General features: G+C 38.2%; 1 protein-coding gene across 1 annotated transcript in view; it reads right to left on the reverse strand.

Annotated features, from left to right (window-relative positions):
* Positions 1-2,068: 2,068 nt before the first annotated feature.
* Positions 2,069-17,422, reverse strand: part of igsf9a (immunoglobulin superfamily, member 9a) — a 108,331-nt gene continuing 92,977 nt past the window's right edge. Inside the window, exons 17-21 of the mRNA XM_059357963.1 lie at positions 16,420-16,590; positions 15,992-16,028; positions 13,436-15,691; positions 12,826-12,899; positions 2,069-9,417 (exon numbers count right to left, since the gene is read on the reverse strand). Coding sequence (XP_059213946.1) covers positions 9,254-9,417; positions 12,826-12,899; positions 13,436-15,691; positions 15,992-16,028; positions 16,420-16,590 — 2,702 coding nt within the window. The 3' untranslated portion in view covers positions 2,069-9,253. The remainder of the gene's footprint in view (positions 9,418-12,825; positions 12,900-13,435; positions 15,692-15,991; positions 16,029-16,419; positions 16,591-17,422) is intronic.

Below are 17,422 nucleotides of genomic sequence, written 5' to 3' on the forward strand. Positions count from 1 at the left end.
TATTTTGTCGTTTGAATGCCACGAGTGTTTGCCTTTGAAATGAGCTGTTGAAGTACCCGTGCCAGGGCTGCACTAGTATAGTATATACAGCCTCATTACTGCTTTCTTTGTTTGCTCTCAGCAAAAAAAAACTCTTCTCCACGAGCCACGGACAAGAAATATGTATTAGTCCTAGCCTTTAATCTCTGATGTCAAAGTGATATAAAAGTCTAAATAAATGGAATTGCAGAGGATTAAAAAAGATGACTGCGATATTACCTCCGATCATTTTCTCGAGACGGGGGTTGTCTGGTGCTGCGCTACTAATACCATTAGTTTAATTGGAAGCTGGTTCAGATGTAAGACAAGTATTTTATCAGTCAATGAAGTCAGCTGCCCACTGTGTCAAAGGAGCAGAATCAGGCTGTATATCTGTACACCGCGACAGATTGCCTCTCCGGTTTACATTGTGTAAAAGGAGCAGAGTGAAGAGAGAGCAGCTGTCGTTGTCCATGAGAAATCTGAAATTATTTCCGAAGCTCTGACAAGCACTGAATATTTTTAATTCTAATAATTCCTACTCCTTATAATGCTTACATTCAATGATGGAAATAACTAAGTAAATTTACTCAAGTACTGTACTTAAACCTCTGAAGTCCAGGAGATTTTGGTTCAAATTTGTATCCTATGCATTCATTTCTGTCTCTCTTTAGCGTCTGTCCTTACATCACATGCATGGCTCCTTTTTCTCCACTCAAACTTGGCTATCAGTCAGATTTTTCATTTTATTTTAATTAAAGTATAAAGCTGCCGAAAAAAACAACAAAAGACACAGGTGTCTGGATTTAAAAAAAACATTTTTTTACCATTAATACACACAAAAACAGGAGAAAAAAAGAAATAAATAAAACTATAAAACAGTCTATTTGTATGTAAATTAAAACATTTCCATATTAAACATACTTTTTAAAAATTGGTCTTTTGGAATATATCTTTTTTGTTTTTTTTAGATACTGGATTTTAGGTCTTCATTAGATGGAAGCCATTATCATTATAATTAGAAGAACTGACATAAATAAACTTTTGTATGAAATTCTAATTTATTGAGATGCACCTGTATTAAGTAGATAAAATTATTCCTGTCTTTACAAAATTAAAATGTGTCTTAGATAAATGCATCAATTCAAATAATCTAATAAATGATTTAGAATATATTTAACATTCTGAGTGCGTCCGTTCTGCATAATGAGTACTTTTACTTTTGATACTTTAAGTACATCTTGATGCTGATACTTTTGTACTTTTACTTCAGTACGTTTTAAATGCAGGACTTTTACTTGTAGTGGAGTCATTTCACTGTGTAGTACTTTTACTCATGTATGGGATCTGATTACTTCTTACACCACTGCTTACATTATATTTTGTCAAAAGGATGTGTTGATTTCTGAGCATCCCCCATCATTGTACAGATGTAGTTAAATGTAATCCCACAGAAAAACACCATAACCTATAGAATTAACTCATTTCATTTTCATTTTAAAGGAAGGCTGCAAGAATCTGAGGGAGTCAATTTACATAATCAAGCTCGGAGTCTTGCCTATTTCCTCGAGGCAAAAGCAGGTTTTGAGCAAAATGTGTTTTGTCGGAGAAAAAAAAAACCCACAAACATCATATGCCAACAAGAATCTGTGTGTGGAGGCCTGAAAGTATTATTTTGTCAGTCAGCTTCTTACATGAAGATTCTGTTAGTTACACAAGTTTAAGTTATTTCACGAGAGAGATTTCAGGGTTTTTTCTTTGTTTTTTTGTTATTGCTGTTTTCTCTGTGCTCTCGTTGTTTTAAAGTGGGCAGGGCTCAGTTGTAAAAATGTACCAATCGGGATTAAGTAACATTGGGATGGGAGTCTAATATAAGGCGTTTTTACAGGCAGCAAAATCGACTCACATTTACATTTTAGACTTTCCTCCACCACCATCTTGCTGACATAGTAGTAGTGACTAACGGCAATGAGGAGTTTAAATGGCAGATATCACAGTCAGGTTGGGAGGGGGGGGGGGGGGGTTGATGGGTTGAACAAACAGCAGACTTTCACCCAGGAGAACAGGGTTTGTGTCCCGTTTGAAAACCTTTCGTGGCTATATCGATATAAAAAAATATATCAATATATTTTTAAATGTGATATGGATTTAGACCATATCGCATATTGATATAGTTAAAAAAAATGTTCTTTATATATAAATGCTGCCCTTACTAGGCTTCGTCATATTTAGTTCATCTGTAATATTCTTTATTCTTTCCTCATATAAATATATTTATTACAGAAAAATATTTTATTTATCTATTTTATTTCATAGGCTTTCATGGGCTTTTTATTTAAACGTGCACTTTATGGAGCTTTGGTTTTTTTTTAAAGGTTCTCCTGTTGTTATACAGTATTTATGTTCAGTTAAATAAATGGTTTCAATAAAACTACTTGTGACATGTCATACTTGACTTTGACTGTACATTTGCTCTCACTTTGCGACAAAAATATTGGGATATATATCGTATATCGATATTCAGCCTAAAAATATTGGGATATGACTTTTGGTCCATATCTCCCAGCCCTAGTTGGATCTGTATTTTAGTTTTATTTCTTAAAGTTTTATATCATTTGGGAGCTTTTCATCCTGACCTGATGCAGGTTTCTGCATAATGTTGCTTTGTGTATTTAAAGTCATAGAGATACACTTCAGATTTGAAACATTGAAACTTGAACATTAAATTGAAAACATCTCAAAGTTGATCTTTGTCTTAGCTGTTCAAAAGTGTCTGAAAATCTGATTAAAATAATAACACAAAACTGCAAGTGACATTTGATCTATTATGATTTCATTTCTTAGCTCTAACTTTCTCATCTTTTGAGGCTGTTTGTATGATTGACTTAAAAGAACTCTTGCTCATAATCAGCAGCTTATTTCCATTCCACTTCACAGCTAACACTCTGTTCTTGCAGCTAAAGACAATTTTTGAATGTGTTGAGAGATGGAGTGGAATGAAAATCAGTCATCTTAAACAGTTCTGGGCCCTTTCTCTAAAGCTGAGCATTTTCCTGGTGGAAAACAGTAAAGTGGTGGTTAAAAAAAAGGACACTGCAAACATCATTATTCTGCAAACAAAACCTTGCTGTCTGAGTGTTTTTGAAAAATGCTATAATCACATAGTTTAAATACAGAATAGAGAATCCAGTCAGGGAAAGTTGAACAGTACGTCAAAATTCACTCACATAAAGATTAAAGCTACTCACTAATTATGGCAAATTTAAAACTTTCCAAGGTAACATGACATTTATTTTCATAAGACCTTGATTGGTTTCTTGCTTCGAGAGTCACTTCCTGGCATTTGCAAATAATTCATCTGCTGCTTAATGGCCATAATAAAAGAGTGCTTGCTTTAAAGCTAATCCCCCTAAGTACACACAATAACTGAAAAAGGTAGCAGTATAACAATCAGGTTTATGAGCCCCCGCTGTTGTCCACGTCTCTTTGTGAACACATTTTCTTTTGTGATTTTTCCTTTTGTATTCTGTCGTACCGTTTCAAAACATGACTATATAGTCAAATAAAACCCTCCAGATCACTGACCATACAGCATGTATATTCCCTGCAGGTTTCCCCATAGTATTCAGTACATATAAAAATACTTCTGCATATTTTTCCCCGTTTGATGTATTGGAAGCACAATATTTGGATTGAGTTTGAAAAACGTAGGCGAAAAAGTTGTGCTGACTACAAATCCCCAGAGCAGCATGTGGGGTTTGATCATTTCCGGACTTGAGGTACAATATGTGTACACCAGAAAATGAAAATGTTTAACAGAAGTGAAACATTGATTTGCAGTAAATGTAGCTTCTATGAGTGAATTTCAATTATAGGATGGATACCCCACAATGCTCCGGTGCTCCGCAGAGCTCTGAGTTAATTATTTGGTTGACTAATGTGAAGGCCTTGAGCTACTGTGGAAAGCAAGCAAGCAAAACCCAATTTTCCCTTTTTCTTCCATTGTTCATGAAGAAAAGAGAGCATGAGGCATGAGCGTGTTTCTCTCAGCGGGCTTATGGGCAGTGGCGGCAGGTTTGTGCTGATTTGATCCCCCAGAACTAACTGGAACATTCTTAATCTACACGGGGAAGAAGGGCTCGGCGAGATCAGTGCATTTAGTGTGTCCAATTTTCCAAAACACCACAAGATAGACACCACATATAAAATAGATGTTGGATGCAATGGACTATGTTCCATTGTTAGGGCTTACAAACCAAACGGACAAACCTCTGTACAAATGTGAGCGCCCAAAACTGGCACAGCAAGATTCTGCTCCCCACCCTTTAACAGAGTCAACAACATTTCTCAGTGAATGTGCACTCATGTGGACCGACAGTGTGTTGTTAGCGAGGGAGAGCAGCAGAGTGTTTAGTCAAACAATCATCAGCTAGACAGAAACACGAATCAGCTGCGAATGTTCGTACCCAAAGCTGCATTCACACCAAATCAGAGTTGTGCCGCAGTTTGGAAGTCTCCATTGTGTTCCCAATGGTGCTAACATTTAGCCATTTAGCCAGCTGCTAGTAGGTTGGGCCCACATCCAAAACAGTGAGTTTTAAACTTTTCTACAAGGCCACATTCTAGTGATGTGTCAGTCGCGAATGAGCCAGTTCAAAGGAACAGCTCTTTTAAGTGAATGATGGAACCTGGTGTCACAAGAATCCGTGAAATAGCCACGGATTCGCTGAACTAAAATTTTCGTGAAACTGACATGGATTTTGCTACAATGCAAGTTAATGACAGTCATATCCCGTGGCTATTCCATGGCTATTTTTTCCTCTTGGTTTGTGTCCAAGTCACGTGACTTTTAAGGTCCCAGCGGTCAGAACAAAAAACATGGTGGACAGTTCTCTCATTTTTAGTGAAAAAATCAATATCTTGACTTAGTTTCTGCATAAAAATGGATTTTGATCACATTTCTAGCGAGAAATATGTTTTATTTTCTAAATATTCACTCAGTGAATGTACATAATCACTTTGTATGTTGGAATAGCCACGGGACATGACTGTCATTAACTTGCATTGTAGCGAAATCCGTGTCAGTTTCACAGAAATTTGAGTGATTCCGTGGCTATTCCACGGATTTTGAGTTAAGCAAATCCGTGGCTATTTCACGGATTCCATTCTTCTTGGGTTTATTGGGGGTTTTTTTACCTTTTTTTTTTTCGGAAAAGTACCTGTGGGTGCTGCGGACGCTGACTACGGGTGTCACGAGCATGCTGTGCGAACCAATCATGTGAGGATTGACACGGATCATCAATTGGCTTCAGCAATTTATTGAAATTTAAATCATATATGTGTTCAAATACAAATCACAAGTCAAAACAGTGCTTAATTTGACTGAATTATAAAAGGTATAAGTGGTAAAATGAAGAGCCATTTTGGAGCCAAAGAGATCATTTGTTTGGACAAATATAATGATAACAAAAATAGCTGAGAAGAGTTTTATTTAAGAGCTGATATCTAGACATTTTCCATGGTTTTCTTGATAATAACCAAAATCATTATCAAGAAAACCATGGAAAATGTCTAGATATTAGTTCATAAATTAAAGTCTTATGATTTTTGTTGTTATCATTATATTTGTCCAAACATATGTACCTTTAGTTGTACCAGGCATTAAAATGAACAAGAAACTAGAGAAAACAAGGGTGGTCTAATATTTTTTTTCATGACTGTATATTCAGGTTAAAATAGGAGTACTTGCTGTTTTCTATGCAACACCTTATTTGATGTGAATGCAGCATGACGACCAATCACAGACCCCCACTGTGTGTCTGGGGAACTCATTCACCTTCATTTTAAAATGGCTCAACATTATTATAAAAGTGTTATTTTCTCCCAGCATGCAACATTAAAATGAGTGACTTTGTCCCAGTCCATAGCTGCTCAAAGTGCTGCCAGCAGACCAATGGAAACCCTCAGAAACCTGACATCCAATGGAACTAGATATGAATCTGCCTCCTGTCCATTTCAATACTTTCACTTCCTATAGCTTCCATTTAATACACGACTCGGCTAGTGCGTCAAACAACACCCTCCAAACAAGCATCTGTCAAAGTAATGACGACTTGTAGACAGCTACTGGTTGCATGGCAACTCTGTAATCAGTTGCTAGTGCTGTTTCTGTGGACAACTCCCAACTTTACATTTTTTCTTTGCAGCCTCAATCATATGTTGACTCCCTAAAGTGGCACTCTGTCATCAAAACTTTGAGCACCTCTGTTCTAGTGTCTAAACCCTCTCGACTCCTGACACTTCAGTTCCACCGTCTATAGAACAGCCTTCAGTAAAGTTTAGGAAATCAGAGGCAGGTTTAGGTTCATAGTGATGATGAAAAATAACAGTGGCTACTGATAAAGCTTGTTAAAGTCAGTTTACCCTCTGGAGTCCATCTATTTATTGAAAATACACGTTTTATTTACAGTAATAACTTTATTTATATATGATATGTTGACAAGCTGAGAAAGCCAGTTGAAAGTGCATCATAGCTTTCACAGTGTGCCATTTATGTTTCTAGACCATTTTTGCAATGTGAATTTTCATTCTACAATGAAAACTATTACTATTTTTAATTTACATGCAAATAGACTGTTTTGTAGTTTTATTATTTATTAGTTTTTCTGCTGTTTTTGTGTGTATTAATGGTTAAAAAAATGGTACATTTTCATAGAAATCTGTGTCTTTTGTTTGTATTTTGGGTACCTGGCAGCTTTATACTTTGTTAATTAAAATAAAATGAAAAATCTGACTGATAGCCAAGTTTGTGTTGAGAAAAAGAAGCCATGCATGTGATGTAAGGACAGACTGAAAGATGCTAAACAGAGACAGAAATTAATGCATAGGAAGTTGACAAATTTGAACCAAATGTCCTGGACTTCAGAGGTTTAAGTTGAGCCTGTTTTTTCAAAATCTTGTATATGTGTAAAAAGTTAGTTAATGAAGCCACCATTATGCAAATTACTGCCTGGTGACTTTTCCAGTAGGCTTTTTATTGGAAATAGTTGGCATATTATGTACCACCAAGTCTGATATATTGGAATCCACTGAGCATTTGGTTTCCACTGAAATAAATTAATTACATCTGAAACTTGGCTGTTATAAATACTGATGTGACTCAAACTGAGAACTCAAATTAAATGGTAAATTTGTCTTTCAAATTTGCTTTCATAGGCGGGTGCATATATAAGAAAAAAAAACACCTAACCCTAATTCTAACAAAAGGTTTCTCAGCTGTTTCTTGTTGTATTAGATGTCCTTATTAACATACTAAAAGTTTACCAAAATCTGACCACTAGAAAGGTGTCATTTTCAAGATGGACAGGAAGCCTCCAACACTAGGCAAAGTGATATGAGAAAGGAGAAAATATGTGATTACTGAAGGGAAACTGTAAAGTGTCTGTGGTGCAAGGTGCTCATGAAGGCTCACTGGAACTGCACAGATCTTTGTGGTTGTAAATGTAATAATGAGTGAAGCTGATAAAGTTCAGTTAAATGTATGCATGTTATTCATTTTTCATAATGTATGCACTGTATATGACCTATATTAATGAGTTGGAAATTACGTAAATACATGGCTTAAATGAACATATCTATTGGATCAAATAATCATCTAGTGATATTCTCAATAGCTTTTAATGATTCCTTGACCCAGAAAATGTAGATTTTGACACCAAGATTGACCTTCTGAGTGGCTTGGAAGATATATTGGTTCTCATAGATTTTGAATGGCTGCCATCTCCAATCCACAATCTTGATGAAGTGGCTCCCATCAAAAAATTAAACTTATTGTGATGGAGAGCATGTGGAAAAAATTAGGAGCTTTTGTCCCGCGAGTCTCCTTAATTTAGCTCAGCCGCCTAACTAGAAGGAGTAATGGTCATTTTAAAGAGCTGGCGATTTTGAAAATGGGACATTTCTTGGAGCCAAAAATTGGTAAACTTGTTTTTAAGTACATCTGATACTACTGTAAACCACTGCGAAACCCTTTTGTTAGAATTTTTTTAGGGTCAAACCATATTTGCACCTGATTATTGCTTTGGACAACAGCGTTTTGCAATATGACATCATTATTATGTGGTTCCATTGTCAGTCGCTAAACAATAATGTTGAATTGACCCTGAGCCCTACAGGGAGGTATTAAGTACCCGCCATTGACTCAAACAAGGCATTTAACCACTCAACTGGCTCCACTTATCAGCTCCACTGTTGGCTCCCAAGTGTCAATGTTAACAACTTATGAAGCAGCTTCAGCTGGCAGCATTCAGCATTCAGTGAATTGACTTTTTGTAAACTAAAGTCAAAGGAACAAATAAAAACTAATTCTCTTTTATCTCCATAAAGAATAAACAAGGACAAGCCCGACAAGTTCACTTGACCCTCTTCAATTAGCGAACATAATGAGAGGTTTCGCTCCGCTGAACAAGGAGATGGCCTGGAGAGGAAAATAAGGCTTTCATTCAAATCTTTTACATTTCAAAACTTCACAGTATTTTAAGGGCAAAAAGCAGATAATGATCTCTGTCGGGAAATGATCCTTTTAGAAAGAGCTTCACGCTAAAGCAAACAGTAACAGTGCAGCAAAATTAACTTTTATATTCTATTTATCTTCCTTATTCATTGGCATTTTTCATAAACAGCTCTTGTTAGAGTCAAAGGTGATTGATGATATCGAAAAACTTAATCATCCCCAGCCTAAACCAGTCACTTGGTGATGACTGAGATGGTTTTGTGCCTTGTGTGTGGCCACTGAGTCATCCCTGGATGATGAATGCGTATCAAACCACACACAGAGAACGTGGTGAATCCATCAGCGCGGTGAAAAGCTTTAATATCGGCAGATTGGCAGACTGTCTCAAAAGAAAATGCCAAGAGCGTGATGGCGATGGGTCACAAAGCAAAACAAACTTTTAAAGCGCTGCATGAGGGTAAAGGTGATTGTGAGTCTCCATTACTTCACTGAGGCCTGCATTGTTAAAAACCATTATTTTTCAAGTGAGGTTTAACAAAGAGACAAAGCAGAATACACTCTAAAACACTCTTCTGATCTTTGTTCCCTTTCTCCCACTGAAAAAAGGGACAACGAGTGATCATACAAAAGCCACTTTCTGCCACATGCACTTTTTGACGCCTTGTGATGCAAGTCAATAAGTGAAAGGACACACCAGGTGAGATGAGCCGAAGGCTGGCGCTGTCAGAACAGCACGCTGTCTGGTTCAGGCTCAGCAGAGCAGCTGCTTTGATGCCCCAGGAGCAAAGAGAGCTGAGCGCGATTTTTCTGTGCCTTAGTGGAGCAGTGCATTCTGGGAAGGCTGCAGCACGGAGCAGACTTCAGTAGATTCAATGAAGGAAGCACGTCTGTGGGTGAAAAAGAAATTATCTTTGAGTTTCCTGATGTTTTTTTAATAAATGTCTGCAGGCTGTTGGTTTCATCCCCTCCATTCTGAACTCCCACAGATATGAAACACTCACAGGTTAAGGGTTACATTTTTAATACCGGCTTCTGAGTGCAAATGTAGGTTAGTTTGCAAGTTAATTCAGCGAAGCCAAAGGGTGCAAACATCTCTGACCTTTCTGTTAATTTGTTCTTGAAACACAGCAACAAATGTCACCTAGATCAGTTTAAAATTGCTAAGTGTTGCAGTAATGGCCTGTTAAATGTTGCTCTCTGCTTTGCATGCAACACGGCTCCTGCAAGTAACGAATTCAAGTCTACAGATCTGCATCATGGCTTTGAATAAAACACTACATATAAAATATATCACATCTAAATACAGAATATGGGCAGACAATTTAATCATCAAAAAGGGGATATTAAATTCAAAATAATATGTGATGATTATAAATATATGGAAGCAGCTATGCTATGAAACGTATCAAGGCCTGAAAACAAACAAAGCAATTTGATTATTATTACATTCTGAAGCAGGAATAAAAAGCACATATTTACACTTCACATCTATTCAAACATCAGCATCACGCCGCAAAAAATACCAAAGAACAATGCAGTAATTGTGGTAATTCAGAAGTTACATGACATAATCACACAAACAAAATCTTTTTTTTTATGTTTTTTTTAATCTTAACAATTTTAATTAATTGTAATAATGGATGTTTGTATGTAAAGGCATGACTCATTTTCATTCAGATATCTTGAGGTGAGAAATGCCAGTTTTTTCCTCGCCAAAACTAAGCAGAGGGTTATTTCAATCCCTTTGTGACAAACAGTGGTGGAAGAAGTATTCAGATACTTAAGTAAAAGTACTAATATCACACTGTGAAATTACTCCACTACAAGTAAAAGCTGATAGGAATTTACATTAAGAGATGATATCTAGACATTTCCATGGTTTTCTTGATTATAACTAAAATCATTATCAAGAAAACCATGGAAAATGTCTAGATATCAGCTCTTAAATCAAACTCTTATGAGCTATTTTTGTTTTTATCATTAACTTTGTCTAAACAAATGTACCTTTAGTTGTACCAGGCATTAAAATGAACAAGAAATTGAAGAAAACAAGGCTGATCTAATCATTTTTTTCCATGACTGTTTAGTTCATAGTTTTGTTTGATGGCCCTATAGTTCCTGGAACTATTGAATGGTCCAAAGGAGAAAGTACTGCTGTAAAAACTAATAAATAATAAGAAGTATTAATAATTATTAATAATAATTAAAATAAAATAATAATAATAATAAAATAAAAATAGTAATTAAAGACCCTGGACCATTAGGAATCACTCCGTGTAAAGGCTACTTAACCCTCTGGAGTCTCCAAAAGCACCAAAGCATGACTTCTTCAAACAACATTAATGAAATGTTTACCTGCAGCAGGAAGAGTTATGAAACGCTTTATGTGTGCTGAGCAATTCACCACGATTAATTTGTTATTTTTTTAAAAGTTGTTTTGATATTACTGAAAGCTGCATTTCTACCAACCTCTTCATTTTATTATGAGTACTTTTCTGTTTTCAGGTTGTCTCGGAGAATAGTTGAAGGATAATCAGAATCTGAAAACATAATGTACTTTCTTTATTTCTTCTAAAAAAATAGATTAGATATTTTCAGCTAACCTTGAAAGCCTTGTATTGACTACACAGGATTCTCTCACACTGCAAATGTTAACCCCCGCATTTTCTTTTATAAAACATAATTTTAAGGAGAAAATACTGCCACGACCCCAGGAAATGGAAATAAAATTAGCTCACACATGATCTAACAGGTAGATAACTCTGAAGAATAGAAGTCATTACTTGTTGCTTATTTGCTTCAGAGTAAATGCTGATGCCAAAGTAGTTTACTTACCCCAGTACACTGGACGGCTCCACAACACTATTATATGTTTTTCTCTTTCTATATACTCTCATTTCTAAAATATTTTTTGAAGGCGAGGTGAGCCAGCACGACGAGGGCAGCGCGACCTCTCGCAAGAGTGACTAATGGACTAAAAACCAACTCTCCTCTTAGTTAAAGAAAAAAAAGAGGGACTATTCCATGCCTTCACCCTAAAAGATCTAATGACCTCCCTCCCAGAACAAACACAATGACTCAGCTATGTCTTTGGCTGTCAAAATGAGCCATCACATCTGTTTGAACTAGTCAAATATAATATTTGCAACCTTTGTTCACATTTGCAGCATTTAAAATTCTTTATTGAGCATAATAGTGTTTTGAAAGTAAAAAAAAGATTCAAAATCACATTTTATGTTGGACTAAAGGAATAAAAAAGATACAAAATGACCCAAAAAAGACACAAAATTACCCAAAAAAGACACAAAATGACTAAAAAAAGACACAAATGACCAAAAAAAGGCACAAAATGACTAAAAAAGACACAAAAGGACTAAAAAAAGACACAAAATGACCAAAAAAGACACAAAATGACCAAAAAAAGACACAAAATGACCAAAAAAAATACACAAAATGACCAGAAAAGACACAAAAAGACACAAAATGACAAGAAAAAAAATACACAAAATGACCCAAAAAAGACACAAAATTACCCAAAAAAGACACAAAATGACCAAAAAAAATACACAAAATGACCAGAAAAGTCACAAAAAATACACAAAATGACCAAAAAAAGACACAAAATGACCAAAAAAACATACAAAAAAGGCACAAAATGATCAAAAAAGACACAAAATGGCCAAAATTGTTACGCTAAACACACAAGACACAAATAAAATAGAGTCCCAGTAGAATAAAAACCAGAGTTGGATGACAGGATCACACACAATCACAGGATCACATTTATGTTGGTTTTTCTTGGTTTCTTTTTGGGTCACAATGTTGATCCAGTAAGTCAGAATAAAAAATCAATTATTATTAGGTCATATAGGTGAGGTTGTGCTGAAAAAAATATCCACCAACATGGCATTTAAACATTTTAAGTGGTGTATACAGGCAGGATGAAAAGGATTCAAAGTGGACAAAATAGCCCAAAACTCCATAGAGTTAAAAGCAACAGGGATAAGATGTCTGGTTTGTTTCTAGGCAGAACTTGAACTTTTGAACTTGTGAAAGACCTTACTTTGGCTTTCCACAGGTTAAAAAGTGTCCATTTGTCTATTAAACTGAAGATAAAGAGAGATTAACTGCACAATCACTGTATGTATCATTTTGTTTAAGTTAAACATTGTATTATACAGATTCCCGATACACCCTAAACAGATAAATATATGTATGTAAACGCTTGTACCAGCGTTTTTGCATTAAAACATGAACTGCATCTTGTCACCAAGGAAAAAAGCAAAAATCCTCACCATCATGGTCTCCATGCTGCGAGCAGATATCAGCAGCATCCCACTCATAATTCTCATCCACCGAGGCCTTTCTCCTGCAGGGGTCACACAGCAGCGCTCAGTATATAAACACATATAAACACACTCATTAATGCATACGGATGTCAAAGTTTGTCTGCCAATAAACCATCAACATCAAGTGGATTATTAATTATTCTTCTGACATACATACCAAGACATGTGTCTATTGAAACAACATTAATGAAATGTTTACCTGCAGCACGAAGAGTTATGAAACGCTTTATGTGTGCTGAGCAATTCACCATGATTAATTTGTTCTTTTTTTTAAAAATTGTTTTGACATTACTGAAAGCTGCATTTCTAACAACCTCTTAATTTCATTATGAGTACTTTTCTGTTTTGGTTGTCTTGGAGAATAGTTGAAGGATAATCAGAATCTGAAAACATAATGTACTTTCTTTATTTCTTTAAAAAAAAAATAGATTAGATATTCTCGGCTCACCTTGAAAGCCTTGTATTGACTTCACAGGATTGTCTCACACTGCAAATGTTAACCCCCGCATTTTCTTTTATAAAACATAATTTCCCTCATTTATCATGTCCTTAATACCTTTGGCGTGGATCCATTTTGGTGTCCTCTGTGCTCTCCTCCACAGTGTCAGGTGGGAGTGTTGGGGAGAGGTGACACAGGGACAGACGCCTGTTAGCCGGCTCCATGCTGCCGCGCCCGCTGCTGGCGTAGCTGCTGTAGCTGCTCCCGGACTCTGGCACCCCGTCGTAGCCTCCTGCTTCCACTTCTAGTGCCTCTTGGTAATTGTCGACGGGCGGTAAGCATCTGGAAGCTTCCTTCATGGCCTCCAAGGATCCTAGCGCCTCTTTCACGGCCTCCCGGTAGTCGATCGGCCACTTGGCAGCGTCGGGAAAGACGGACGCCTCTCTTCTTGGCTCGTAGTGACGAGCCATGTCAGCATTTGTCACGGGCCTCTCTTGTCTGCTCCTCAGAGATAAAGCATCCGCAGCAGGGGGTGACCGCGAGGCAGCTTGGGCAGCAGAAGGAGAATTTGCAGGAGATTTGGAGATCTTCCCTCCCTGGGGTTCCCAGAACAGAGCGTCAGGGTGACAGGGAGACCCGACGGAGCAGTTCTCTTGGCTCAGAGAGTCTATCCACGCGTCGGGAGTGAGGAAACTCCTCCGTTTCCGCGAGTCGAGGCTCTGACTTCGCTGCTTAGAGTCCCAGAGTTTAGAGCCTCGGGTGGCACCTCTCCACAGTTCTGGTTCTGGAGTGTGCGGAGAAGCTGGAATCCTGATAATCTCCTCCACGGAGCTGTAGTCAAAACTTTGGCTCCTATTTGCGTCTTCATGCCGACCCCGGCGAGTCAGAGGGCGGCCCACATGAGAGGCGATTCTGTGGTGCAGCATGGGCTTTGTGGGCCGCGTCACGCACACCGCCAACTCTGGCTCATCCACACTCATCTCAACACTCACGTCTCTGCCAGTGGGCCGGGGGAAAGCTACCTCCGCTTTTGAAGAGTCTGGCACGGCATCGAGGGCCGAATTAGATCTTTCAGTGTATTTACCGCTATGGAAAGTCAACGTTGAAAGGCTGCCATGACTAAGATTGTTCTGTCTCTGTGCCTCAAAGCATGAATCATTCGTTTGCATTTCTAAGACTGTGGATTGTGGTGAATTATCATAGCCCTCTGGTGCTGCCTCTACCCTTTCATGTCTCTGGTGCTTTGAGGAGAGATGTGGGAGAGTTAATCTGCCTTTGGAAAAACTGTCTGCCTGCTCAGATACCAGGGGGGTCTGTTTGGTGAAAGATGGAGCGGGAAGATGGTTGCTGGACTTAAAACGAGAGGAGCTCGCAGGTGAAGGCGCTCTGGTCCGTGTAGGGATCAGAGTGAGAGGAGAGACAAGAGGACGGGCCTCCCAATGCACAGAGGATGAAGAGAAAGGACTCGGTGGCAGACCAAAGCTCTCCTTGCTGCCCTGAGGGTATCTGTGGGGCAAAGTGCTGCTCTTATATTCCCACACAAGCTCATTACCACCAGCCTCTCTCCTCTCAAAGTCTGAATGCTCGCTCTTCAATTCTCTCACGGAGCCTCTCTCCAGTGTGTACATCTGGAGCTCCCTCTCCAGCTCCTCCCTCTCCTGAGCCAGCTTCAGACAGCGGCTCAGGTTGCCCGCCTCTCGCTCGTGCTCCATTTGGAGCACCAGGGCGCTGGCGGTGGTCGACGGCTGACCGAGGCCCGATCGGATATGCGGGAGCACCGGAAATGTGGGAGTTATCCCTCTGTCTTGGTGAGGAATGGTGGCCAAACTGCTGTTTGAGCACAGGCTGGTGAAGTCAGGGAAGCCATCGTAGTTTGACTTCTGATCCGAGATATAAGGGCGGTGGTGGGACATGCCACTTATTTGGTTTAGGGAATTAGCCGGTGTTTGTTTGCAAGGTGCAAGATCAACAGAGAGCACAAACGCTGGCTGCTTCCTGACCTCCCTCTCCGAATGCAGAGATAAAGACCTTCGGACTCTAGCTTGGTCGAGGCTCCGGCTTTTCTCGCTGCGAGCATTGAGGGTGTATTTGTCGTACGGTGCGAATCGGCCATCTGGACCTCTAGAGATCAACTCAATGGAGGGAGAAATGGGAGAAGAAGTTGTCCGAGTGAGGCGGCCTCTGCCGTAGTTGGACAGGAGTTGCTTCCGCTGATGATGACTCTCAGTGCTAAAGGAGGAACAGTCTGTCTGTGAGGAGGAGGAGGCGGTGGTGGTGGTGGTGGTGGTAGAGGAAGTGGTGGGATAGAGGATGCTGGCTGGAAGTAGGCTTTTCTTCAACACACTGTCTGGACTGCCAGTGCCTGAAGTCTTTCTGCGAGAGAGAAAAAAAAGAGGGGGAGGGAGGGGTGAAAGAAGAAAATTGTAAGAAAAAACGGAGGTGTAAGAGGGAGAGAAATAGAAGAGCGAGAAAATAAGATTGAGTAAGAGCGAAAGAGGGGGCGGGAGACGGAGAGAGACTAAAACAGCAGCAGCAGCAATAGATGAGGATGAGGAAGAAAAAGAAGATCTGAAATAGAAAATAACTTAAGTGCTGGCATTTTAGTTTGTAAGAGAAGAGCAGAGGGAAAGGTCAATGGGAGGCATTCTAATGAAATGATAAAGGGGTACTTACATTGATGGGGAGCATTTATAGATGGCAGAAGGGGAATCTGAAAGGGAGGGAGAGGGGCAAGATGGTATCTGACTCATTAGGATACAACCACACTGACCAAGAAGTAAAAACATAATCAAGCCTAATAAGAGCCCATTAAAGGGCCCGAGGCACCCAGGCTTGTCCAAAAAGTTAATTACACTTACATTTATCAGCCACTAATGAGAAATTACCCTAATTAGCAAGTAATGTAAATGACATCAATAACTTTTACAACTGAATGGACGAGCAGGGGGGACAAGAGGAGCGCCAAATCCATGCAGTGGGGTATGATTTATATAATGGATTGAAAGTGCCTTCAATATTTTATTGAATAAATGATGATATTCATGATGCAGTTCATCAAAGTGAGTGTCTGCTGAGTCTCTGGAGTGAGGGGCGTTTTTTACCATCCTTCTTCTTTCTGCGACGCTGGTCCCTCTTGTGGCTGATGACACAGGCGGCTCCCAGGAGCAAGACCAGCGCCAAGCACATGAAGCCGACCCCGCCCAGCACGCCGGCCAGTAATGGCTCCGGGACGAACTCCAGGAGTCGGGACGTGGCGGGGTAGATCTCCATCCCTGTGACATCATTTATGTTGGAAAAGTAAAAGCAAGCACAGTGTGACTGTAGTGTCAGCAATAACCGTAAAAAACGACAAAATAAGACCGGTTAAAAGAAGCAGAGGCCAGAGTAGTGACACAAACTTAAGAACAACAGATAACATTAAAACAATAAACAATAAAGATAAGGTTCTAAATGCAGACATCATTTTCCCCACTTTAATGTATTATTTATGGTATATATATATATATATATACCATAAATAATACATTAAAGTGGGGAAAATGATGTCTGCATTTAGAACCTTATCTTTATTGTTTATTGTTTTAATGTTATCTGTTGTTCTTAAGTTTGTGTCACTACTCTGGCCTCTGCTTCTTTTAACCGGTCTTATTTTGTCGTTTTTTACGGTTATTGTATTATTTATGGTATATATATATATATATATATATATACCATAAATAATACATTAAAGTGGGCAAAATTATATATTTTATATATATATATATATACACATATATATATTTTTAAATTTTATAATGTAAATTTTTTTTAATGTATATATATATATATATATATATAGACAGAGAGAGAGAGAGAGAGAGAGAGAGAGAGAGAGAGAGAGTGTACGTTTTGAAAATATTTTATGAATTCATTCAATCGTGTTTAAAAATATATATATTTAGAAATTAATATTTTAAAAAATTGTTTAAATAAAAATTAAATTTAAATTATTTTAATTGAATTATTATAAATTGAAAAAAAAATACTGAATGAGAGTGGAGGAGGGGCAACCATTAACAACTACGAAACAATTTAATTAAAAATTGCTTGTCATAGAAGCGAAAC

This window comes from Centropristis striata, chromosome 19, assembly GCF_030273125.1.
Source record: "Centropristis striata isolate RG_2023a ecotype Rhode Island chromosome 19, C.striata_1.0, whole genome shotgun sequence".
In the NCBI taxonomy this organism is placed as follows: domain Eukaryota; kingdom Metazoa; phylum Chordata; class Actinopteri; order Perciformes; family Serranidae; genus Centropristis; species Centropristis striata.